General features: G+C 33.8%; 1 protein-coding gene and 1 pseudogene across 1 annotated transcript; one reads left to right on the top strand and one right to left on the bottom strand.

Annotated features, from left to right (window-relative positions):
• Nucleotides 1-3957: 3957 nt before the first annotated feature.
• TMM (Leucine-rich repeat (LRR) family protein) lies at nt 3958-5597 on the bottom strand. The gene has a single exon (XM_028195306.2). The coding sequence runs from the start codon at nt 5516-5518 to the stop codon at nt 4064-4066; it is 1455 nt and encodes a 484-aa protein (XP_028051107.2). The 5' UTR covers nt 5519-5597; the 3' UTR covers nt 3958-4063.
• A 3026-nt stretch (nt 5598-8623) lies between these two features.
• On the top strand, nt 8624-10934 carry LOC145812895 (SNF1-related protein kinase regulatory subunit gamma-like PV42a pseudogene; annotated as a pseudogene).
• The last annotated feature ends 968 nt before the right edge of the window (nt 10935-11902 follow it).

Raw genomic sequence — 11902 nt, 5'->3', positions numbered from 1 at the left:
CCCTTGGGGAAAACGACACCATGACTGAAACGGCTGACCTATGATAAGTTGGTTCGTCTGAATCGGCCGGCCGTGAGGCGTGCCGTTCTTCAGCTCGGCCCGAATTCATTCCGGACTGCACTCGGCTTGGTCCCAATGCATTACCGCGGATCCAACCGAATATCAGGCCAAGTCAGCTCGGTTGGGCGCATGCATGTCTCTACACTCTGGTCGACAATCTTGCTTGGCCCAACGTGATGGGCCGGGAAACCGTGTCGATTTAGTTCAGTTAGACACGGTATGGTTCTCGCAAGGCCCATTGTCATATCCCGCGTTACGGTAGCTCGGCCGTATTGACCGGCGCAAATCTCCCTCTCAATATATATGATATTTATATGTATGCATTATTTATAAAATTGGTGATTTAGTTGGTTTTGCCGGCTCAACTTTTTGTTCAAAAGAAAGGTGCCCAAGGTTGATTATCATCTGATTGTGTGGCCGATCGATAGAGAATAATTGATCGTCCGTCGATCAACCACAATTAATCTTATTATTATTAGTTTATTGTGTAAAAACTGCAGAAGCATAAAATGGCAATTAGATGCACATATCACAGATAGTTTTTTAGGAATGTTCACATGACATGATTAGTGCGCCAGTGAGCTGGCATGATGATATATTAAATGGAGGGTGAGAAGAGTTAGTTATTGCAGCTATTTGAAAATTTGTTACTTAAATTAAGGAGTCAAACACTAAATCTATAAATTGGTTACTATCAAATATGGGATATGGATGATATTGAGAAAATCATGACCTTGTTAAGGAAATTGTGGGTTTAGATTATCTCTCTTTCACGTGGTTGAGTTTATAAATAGGTCAAGAGAGATACAAAAAAATTATCTCATCAACCACTCACAAATCATGAAGAATTATTTAAGAATAATTTAACTTAGCAATTGTTAGAAGTAGATTAAATAATAACTTTCTCCAATTCCCATTTCTTTTCTTTTCGTCGATTGCTGTATTTTTTATTTCTTTGTTCTTATCTAAGTTCTTGTAACTAATAATAAGTGACAAGTTAATTGAATAAATAAATATTCTGTTCTGTTTTGTTTTATTCCTTTTTTACTTAATTACTTGCAGGGAAGTCCTTAATCTGTTTAAGCCATAGAATTTAACCACAAAATTTGATCTTTTTTATGTTTATTTGAATTTTTTTTAAATCTGACGATCAATTACTGTCAACGGAATTTTTGATAACAGTAATACACGTGTATTGAATTATTTTTGGGAAATTGTTACTTCTACGCCTCAAAACAACACATCTACAGCCCAGAGTTTGAGCTGTGTAAATCACACTTCTTTATGTTACTGTTGCATTGTTGGTCCATGAGGGCACACAAGTTCTAATGCTTCTTATTGGTCTGGATTCAAAATGGATCAAAATTTTGAGAATAAATTACATTAACCATGTTGGACATTTAAACAAATACAATAAATCTTATAAATTTAATATAATTGCACTTACCTTTTTTCTAATAAGAGTAAAATGATCAAAATTAATGCAAATGGTGTGTGAAGGTACGTGAATAAATAATATAAAAAATATATTTCAATGTAAAAGCGATAACAAATCTTCATACAGTTAAAAAATTACTAATGAAAAAGAGACCATGTAAATTAAAAAATATAATTATGTCAAACTTGTAAAGTTCAATATATTTTTTCTAAATTTTTAGGAAAGATAAGTTAGTATAGTTTACGCAAGTTTTAATTTAAAAAATAATAAGCTCGTAAAGTCGTCAAATCTCCAATTTTCGTCCAACAATGGGGATATACAAGCAGACAATCAACATGAAACCAATTGAAATATCGAGTGTTTATTGGTCAAGGTTAGAAGAGAAACATAATATTAACCAATCAATGCTATATGTTAATCAATTTTAATTCAATTGTCGATTTGTATATCATTTTTCTAAAGGCAGAATTTGCAAGATTGATAGTGGACTGGTTGAGTTGGGAGAAGTCACAAACAAAAATCTACAAGTATGTTTATGAAATTTGGGCTAGGGCCACAGTTTGCTTATGTAAAGACCAACTTGGCCCAAGTTGCTAATGCTTCATAAATAAACCTAGATACAGACCCCAAATAATAATAAACAATACATAATTCCTAAATTGGTTTAAGTCCACTCACAATGTTGTTGTAGATCATTGTGATTATCTCAGTAAAATGGAAAATGAATTGCATTTTATAACAACCCCCCCCAAAAAAAAAGAAAAAAAAAAAAACCCTACAAAAATGATATAGTAATAATCAGTGGCGGAATCAAAAAATTAAATTAGAAGGGGCACTTATTAATTATAACATTGAAAGTGTTTACAAAAGTGTTTCACATAAATTTTTACTATTGACTTAAAGAAAGATAAAAAAAAAAAAAAATCAGTGTGCTTGGTTTGAGTTTTTTGAATTAAGTTTTTTGAAAATTGAGTTTTTTATTTTTCGTTTTTTTAGGAAATATTTTTAAAATTTTAAACATTTTTTTTTACTTTTTTAGATGTATCTTACTTAGATGTATCTAAAAAAATAAAATATTTGTAAACAAATATTTTAAAAAATTAATAAATACATAAAAATACGAAAAATGTACTTTTTTTTTTTTGTATTTTTAGTATGTAGTGAATTTTCTAAAGTTTTTTTTTGCAAAAAATATACTTTTTAAGTATATTTATGTTAGGTGTGTCTAAAAATTAAAAAACATTGCTTAAAATATTAAAAAAATTCAGTAAAAAAAAAATACGAAAAACAGAAAAGTAAAATTTTCTGAAAAGTGTTTTTAAAAAACTCAAAGCAAACAAAGTGAATGTTATTTGTAATTAGTGTATCATGGACAATATTAAAAAAATTTATGGATATAAAGTTTTAAAATAAATTATACAATGATAAAGTAATTTTTTATACAAAATATGAGTAAAAATTCAATATAATAGTCATACTACGTCATCATTGACATGTGATATCGCCAACCAATAGTAAAAAAACACATAGAGGATGAACTCTACATGTCAAATGTAACTAACAATTCAATAAATTCTATATTTTCATTGAGATTAATTATGTTTGCATGTCAATAATGATAGATATCATCATTATATTAGAATTTGCACAGATAATAATAGGGCAAATTACAAACACCTCCCTCGAGATTTGGTGAAAATACAAATTTTCCCTTGAGGTTTGAGAAATTACAAATTGCCTCCTGAGGGTTAAATTTTCATAACAAATTAGGAGAAATTATGGGGGAATCTGTATGAAAATAAAAACCTCAGGGGGCAATTTGTTATGGAAATATAAGTCTCAGGGGGTGAGATGTAATTTCTCAAACCTCAGGGGAATCTGTATTTTCACCAAACCTCGAGAGAGGTGTTTGTAATTTGCCCATAATAACATCGTAGTCTCTTTATTTTTAATTAAAACAATTATTATTGTTCTTATAATTTTAAAAATGTCATTGACCTTTCACTCTAAATAATACTTTTATAAATTTTTTTATTTAAAATATTTTCTTTATATTTGCCACCAAAAAAAAAAAAAAATCCAAAACCCCCCCTCGACGCTTCTTCCCTCCGCCCTGGTAATAATAGTTTAAAAATAATAAATCATTTTGATTAGTCTTGTTATTTGAAATAAATGGACACAAATATATTATATCATTACTCTGTCTCAAATAATCTGCATCAATGTCCTCACATCCTGGGCTCGCTATGCTAAAAATGAGAGAAACTCAATCCTTGTATTGCTTTTTTCGTGCCACAAAATGATGTTGATTCTCATTGGTGAAAGTAAAATTAAACTTTCTGATTATTTCTTATTCTCAAACCAGAACAGAGCATCCCCTGTTCCCAATTGTAATAATACCTAGAGAATCATAATTTTCTGGGTTAAGAAAGATTTAGAAAATTCGCAGAAATTCAGCCTAACCAAAACTGATCACTTAGTTATAATATCATACTATACTACACTTTAACTATACAAACCTTCACAAAAGTCATACCTATTCACTACATGCTCTGTTTCTCACTCCTACAACAAAAACAGAACAAACAACAAAATTGTAACTAACTCAAGCAATGAAACTTTGTGAATTACAGAAGATGATTTGTTCAATGATCTATCCATGTCTTCAATACTAGCAGAAAGATGCTGCACAGTTCTTGCTGATCCCGGTTTCGGTGTTTCGCAATACCCGATACCCAAATCAAACGACGAATCAAAACTGTCTGCGAAGCCGTCATTTACATCATAGCATAGCCCTGAATTGTTGTAAAGCCTCAATTTTCTTCTCATCCTCCAAACCATCTCTCTCCGAAACGGAACCGGCCCTGTTAGCCAATTATTGTTGAGTCTCAGCTCACTGAGATTGTTTAAGTCTCGAAAACTAGCCGGAATTGAACCGTTCAAGTGATTTCCATCAAGATGAAGAACACGAAGATTGGTTAACCGGCCTAGTGAATCGGGTATTTTTCCATTCAAATTCATGTCAGAGAGGGCTAAGATCATTAAATCCTTCAACCCATCAAACCCATCATTTGGAATTGTTGTAGAGTCCATTGGATTGCCTTTGAGAACCAAAGCTTGGAGAGAATTCATGGTTTTTAGCGATATTGGAAGTGGACCGGAGAGACAGTTATAGCTTAAATCGAGAAGAATAAGGTTTTTCAGGCCATCGATGGAATTGGGAATTGGACCGGAGAGACGGTTTCGGCTTAGATCTAGTTTGATGAGGTTCTGGAAGCTTCCAAGGGTTGATGGGATTGAACCCAGAAGGTGATTTTGGTTTAGGTCTAAAACATTCAAAACAGGGAAGGACAGAGCAGGAATTGAACCGGTTAGTTTGTTGCCGCTCAAATCCAACGACCTTAGACCAGTGAGCCGGCCCAGTGAAACCGGTATTGACCTGTTAAGATTGTTTTTGTGAAGATCAAGAACCTTTAAACGGGTCAGATTACCCAGTTCGTTAGGGATGGGCCCAACATGCCCATTCTCCCTAAGGACAAGAGTTTGTAGAGTGGGACCTAACTGGCCCAAAAAGTTCGGAATTGGCTGAGGATTGTCACTAAAACAACGGTAAAAAAACAAGGTTCGAATGTGTGGGAGTTTTGTGATGGAAGGTGAGATGATGGATTGGGTCGGGTCACAAGTTGGGAAAGCAGTGTCATCGAATAACGCTCCGAACGAAAGTGACACAACATGGAAGACATTGTCCTTGTCGGGCATGCACTCTATGCCGTGCCACCGGCCTCGACAGACATCAGGGATATCAGTAGCCCACGAGTTCCCAGTAGCTCTCATGATGTCATAGACCGCTTCTTGTTCTCGGGAATCCGTCCTAGCTCCGTTACTATTTGCGGAAAACCCAGTTTGTGGAGTGTCAACTAAAGCTGAGGAATCTGACATTATGACGGTGAAGGGCCGGCCCATTGGAAAACAAATGAAGATTAGAAGGAAAATTGTGGGTAGAGAGAGAAAGAGGTCCATTTTGGTGAGAGAGAGAGAGAGAGATGGAATTGGAACGTTGGATGTTTGGAGAGGAGAGAGGTGGATGTTTAAAAGGGAGTAGGGTAGTAAATGAGATGGGGGAGGTTGGGTGAGAGAGATAAAGTGAATATAAAAAGAGTTGGTGCAAGGATTGAAGAAGGGGTCACGAGGATTGGGAGGAATTGGAGTAAATACAAGGTTTTGAAGCATTAATGGATTTCACGGGTAAAATACTACTTGGATTTTGGTTTCTGACTCTGATGGGGACAGTGGCCTACTAGTACTACTCCTTTGAGTTGGGCTCAAAGTCGGCTACCGTATTCCCCGTGGATTTTTATTTTTTTAAAATAAATAAATACAAAATGAGAAGGAAAAAAAATTTTGTAAAGTAAATTTACCATTGTCAGTTTAGAAACACTTTTTAATTTTAAGAAAATGCATTCTTCTAAAAATATTTAAACAAAATGATTCATCAGAATAATGTATCAATGATAATTTTGATATTTAGAAGTATTGTAATTGACTTTTGTGATAAAAGTAATTAGTTTATATTTTTGCCATATTATTCAGTAAAGGCCCTCGTCCGTCGGGTTCGGACCACTATATTGGGTTTGGATTGCAAAATTTTCATCTGCAACCGACCATCCATAATTTTGAAATTGATGGAGTGGGTTGAGCAGATTTGACAGGTAAATGAAGGTCGGGTTGATAGATTGAAAAAATCCTAATTTTATAAAAAAAAATTTAAAATTTTTACTGAACAAATCTTATTTTATAATAAAAAATAAAAAAAAAACTATTTTTTTTTTTATTGAACAATGAGGAGGAACGTGGGTTCTGTTTTTCAAAAAAGTGAAAATACCATTTTCAAAATATCATTACTTTATTTATTGAACTAATAAATAATATAATACATAAGTAATAGATACATATATTGCTAATTTTATGTAGTCGGTCACAAATCAACTTATATTCATAGTTATAAGTTATAAATTGTTAAGGTATAAGTTATAAATACTTTTCCACAGATCTACCAAGCAGGGCTAATGTATCAATGATAATTTTGATATTTAGAAGTATTGTAATTGATTTTTGTGTTAAAAGTAATAAATTTATATTTTTGCCATATTATTTAGTAAAGGCCCTCGTCGGTCGGGTTCGGATGGGTTGTCCACTCCACTATATTGGGTTTGGATTGAAAAATTTTCATCTGCAACCGACCATTCATAATTTTGAAATTGACGGAGTGGGTTGAGCAGATTTGACAGGTAAGTTGATAGATTGAAAAAATCCTAATTTTATAAAAAAAAATTCTAAAATTTTACTGAACAAATCTTATTTTATAATTAAAAAAAACTATTTTTTTTTTATTGAACAATGAGGGAGGAACGTGGGTTCTGTTTTTCAAAAAAATGAAAATATCATTACTTTATTTATGAACTAATAAATAATATAATACATAAATAATAGATACATATATGCTAATTCTATGTAGTCGGTCAGGTTTCACAACTTTTATATCTATCGTTTGATTGAAATCTGACTTTCTTAAAATTGCTAAGCTTTTATTCAGCCACTTGTTTCATAGAAACCACATCGAATGCACAGGTTGATTAGATGTTTGTATATTATTTATTTTTTCCTTTTTTCTCAAAGTAGTTTATAGCATTCTCATCTAAAAAAGGAGAGTTGTTTATAGCATAACTAGTATGCGAAGTGTTTTGGGTAGTGGGATTTGGACTATGCTAAGCCCAAGAACTTGAATTCAAGGCCTGATTCTGAGTTTCAAAAGGGCCTACCCCTTGGGCCAAACTCATTGGGCATGTTTTTGAATTTAACCTTTATGGCCCAGACCCAGCCTGCCAAAAAAAACAGAAGGCAGGTTTAGTCATGTTTTTCACAGGTTGGGCCGGCCCAGCTCAGCCCCTTACCAAGTTGAACTACCGTAACGACTTGGGCTCAATTTCGGATTGTTTGGTGTAATTTATAGAGCTATTTATAATCTTTGTTATTATTATTTTTTTATTTTAAAAATCTAGCTCAAAATATTTGTATAATTTTTACTCACAATTTATTAGCAAATACAATGGGTAAATTATGCTTTTCACCCTGTAGTTTAATCCAAATTTCAGATTGATTCTTATTATTTCAAATTAAATGATTTAATCTCTACATTTCAAGTCTAATTTCAATTTAACGACTTCGGAAAAATTATGGTGCACACTTCTAAAGTATATTTTTTTGTAATTAAAGTTATACTTTTTGTGATGAGTAATTTTTATGATTAAATTTATTTTTTTAAAATAAAAATTTTACTTTTTACATATGGTACACTCTATATACATATTTTTTAGGTGCACATGATAGCATGTCTCAAAATTTATTAATGGGATAATTTCATTTCAGTGTAGGACTAGAAAAGCACTTTAAAATTAGTGATAAACATTAATAATATTAAAAAATAAAACTATAATTATTTTTTTATATAATTAAATTTTTACTAAAATTTTACATTGGTTTCGTAACTTACAATCACATCACTAAAATTTTAATCCCTACACATTTAATTAGTTTAATTTTAACTCTTATTTTAGATTTTATATCAATTTGATCAAATTGATAATACCTCTAGTATTTTGATGAAAATTTATCACTGAATTGATTGAGATTTAACTCACTGTGTTGAGTAAACTCATAATTTTGCCCTTAAAATCATGACATATGTTATTTATGTAAACAATTATATTCAATTAGATTAAATTGTAACAAAATCATAAATTCAAAGTCAAAATCGAATTAATTAAAATTATAGAAACCAAAATGATATAAGGATCAAAATAAAAAAAAACGAATAGTTAGAATTAAATAAATATATGATGCTTAAAACAAAAAAATATTAAAAATATTATGAACATATCTACTAAATTATTTTACAAATTGTTTTCCTCCAGCATCATGAGTCACCTCTTACGAGCACAACACGTGGTAAACACAAAACGCCCATGCATTCCTATCCTAGACACGTACACACACAATCTATACATATATATATTAGGCTACACTTCCATCGCTTGCACTATCTTCAATTCAATAAATCCAAGCAAAATGCAGTCAACAATACTAGAGTTAAAGAGCCATGACAACATGAAGCAAAGCAACAACAACAATAGCTGCGAAAGGCAAAGGCTAAGAGACAAGAAAGTGAGAGATGTTCTAACTCCGGACAGGAGGAGACTGGTAGAGGTCCCCTACACGGCCTCTCTGGCCCACACCATGAACACCCTGGTCGCCAACCGTGTCGTGGCGGTGCCCGTGGCGGCACCGCCGGGACACTGGATTGGAGCTGGTGGGTCCATGATATTGGAGTCTGATAAGCAGACTGGTTCAGTTAGAAAACACTACATAGGGATGGTCACTATGTTGGATGTACTGTCCTACATCGCCGATGATGATGTCGTCCGCGGTGGTTGTCATCTTGATCAGAGGATGGCGGTTCCGGTGTCGGCGATCATTGGGCATTGTCTTGAAAGTTTGAGTTTATGGACACTAAACCCTAATACCAGGCAAGTTTAATTTTTATTTTATTTTTAACACTACGAATTCAGAATATTTGCCCAAATTTTTATCCAGAAATTTAAATTTGTGGTCCAGATTTAATTTACACATAGATCCCATGCTACATCATTTTAATCTCAACCCTCTATTACATTCTGGGTCATTTCTTGTTTTACAATTATGGGTTGTTATAATTCATTTGGTGTGTTGCTTGTGTAGTCTAGTATTGTATATAATGTTATTCAAGTAACAGTTTTGTTAGTTGTTAATGGTTAATTTGACACACCTAATTAAACTGTATTAGGACTACTGTTTGCCGTTATTTTTGGACAATACGATTGTTCTTTCAAGTTGGCCATCTAATTTGAGAGAAACAATTAGCTTAGTAGGCCTGTTTTGAGATCATCTCAGTAAAATATCTATACAAAAAAATAAGATTATCATATATTGTTATTTTTTAATTACATCTATTTTTAAAAATTGAACGTCGAATATGATTTCAATAATAGATATCAATTTTTCTAATACAAATTTATTTTAATCATGTGTTAACAATATTTATTTTAATTTTTAGATCGTGCCAACCTAAAAAAAAATCAACTCAACCGTTTGGTGGGTCCCAAAATGGGCCTTTGATGGCCAACTAATGTTGTGTTTAGTTAGAGGGATTTGGGAAAGAATTTAGAAATGAAAACGGAAAAAGATGAATGAAATTTGGTGAAAAATATGTGTGAAACTAGGTGAAATGTAAGTATATTTCATTATCATTTTGTCTACGTTTTCTCTTTCCATTTTCAAATTCCTTCTTAAATCCTCCAATCAAATCCTCCAATTAAACACAACGTAAAGAAACTAATCCAAATGATTTTTTTGATTCTTAACAAATGTCACAGTTAACATCCAGTTCAGGGAGAGTCAATAATAAGATCCTCTTTAATATCTTTACCTTCTTGGCAAGAGGAGATGGAATTAAGGGCTCAAATCCCACGTAAATATAAGGCTCCCTTTGGATGGGTAGATTTCAAATGAAGGGATTTGAAGTTGAATTTTATAAAATTATAAGACTGACTATTTATTGGAGACAGCTTCTAAGGTGGAGGATCGAATAGAAATATATTTCATGTAATTTGTTGAGATTTTTATGGAAATTTTTGAAATAACTATGTTTACAAAGTTATTTAAAATTCATTATTATAAAGCTCTCAAATTCATTGATACTGTTAGTATATTATTATGTGTTAGTGTTTAGCTTTAATAATTAGTGTCCCCTTACTTTATACTTTCGGTGCCTCAATTGGCATCCTATGTTGGCTTCTCCTCTCTATAAAGAGAGTGTACATCTCTTTGTAAATATACACATAGATATAGAGTTATTCATTTGCTCTCTCTTCTCTCTTTCTTAAACTATTGTTACATGGTATCAGAGCTAGGTTAAGAACCTAGTAATTCTGCTTCACCGGCGGGCGGCAGCCTCGCCTTGGCCGCCCGCCGGACCTTTACACATACCTTCACTCCGCTGCCACAAAGTCCATAGCTGAACTCTTCTCTGCCTTACAATGGCTCAATCAACTTGCTGAGCTCTCTTCTCTGCCAATGAAGGAATCCCACCTTCCCTGACAAGCAAACCCCTATTCCTCACACTCTTGCCACACAACTGCAACAGCGTCATCACCGCGAACTCCTTCGCTCCGTCATCATCACCGACTTGAAAGGCGGCAAGGTGACGGTGTTTGCGCCGTCGGATGAGTCGTTTACGGCCGCCAATGTGCTAGATCTGAGCAAGCTATCGAACGCTGCTCCACTAATCCATTGCCTCCTCAACTTCATCATCACCATCAACAATGGCTTCAGAGAAGGTTGAGACCGTCGTCGCCGGAAACTACCTCGAGATGGAGAGAGAACAAGGAGAATCCAAATCTGCAAAGAGCAAGCTATCAAGGTTGTTTTGGCATGGTGGCTCAGTCTATAATGCATGGTTTAGCTGTGCTTCTAACCTGGTTGCACATGTGCTTCTCACACTGCCATGTTGTCTGAAATTCTTTTCCAACTGATAAGTATCAATGGGTGATTATAGATCCGTTTATACAGTGGTCAACAACACAGCCGCACAATCACACCCGGCTTTTCCTTTTTTTTTTTTTTTCACCCACCAACCCCACTCAACTTTCTTTTATTTTAATATATATATATATATATATGTATGTATATGTTTATTATAATATATTACCCAAAGCTCCCACTATGTCAACTTTTGCACAAACCCATACCTCTCACCGAAAGGCACCGAAAGGGAGGCTTCTTATCAACTAATATATTATATACTCTAGAAAGGAAAAGCAGCCGAAAGCACAATGCCACTACTGCCACTAACTATACATTATGTATATAGATTATATATATTATCTATGTAGATAAATTATATATATTAACAGCCCCCCTAAAACTCAAGGAGGATAGGTACTAACCAACTTGAGTTTGGAGAGAGTAACAAAACAGGAAAGTAAACTGATAAATAAAATAAAATAGGATAGGAGACACTGTATGGTTGTGTCGAATCGTTGGTGAAGACACTGTATGGTCATGTCGGACCATGGTAGCAGGACAGTTTACGGGGTCATGCCGGACCGATGTAGAAGCTGACCGGAATCAATGTCGGGACAGTTTACGGGGTCATGCCGGACCGTTGTAGAAGCTGACCGGAATCAATGTCGGGTCAGTTTACGGGGTCATGCCGAACCGTTGTAAAAGATTGTGGTGGTGCACCAAGGGGGCGACTTAGGGAGTGCGCCATGGGGTGGCTTGGGTGGTTCCCATGGTATATAACCATGC

This window comes from Camellia sinensis, chromosome 15 (genome assembly GCF_055761805.1).
Source record: "Camellia sinensis isolate YWXY chromosome 15, ASM5576180v1, whole genome shotgun sequence".
Lineage (NCBI taxonomy): Eukaryota > Viridiplantae > Streptophyta > Magnoliopsida > Ericales > Theaceae > Camellia > Camellia sinensis.
This window is presented reverse-complemented; position numbering and strand designations above follow the sequence as displayed.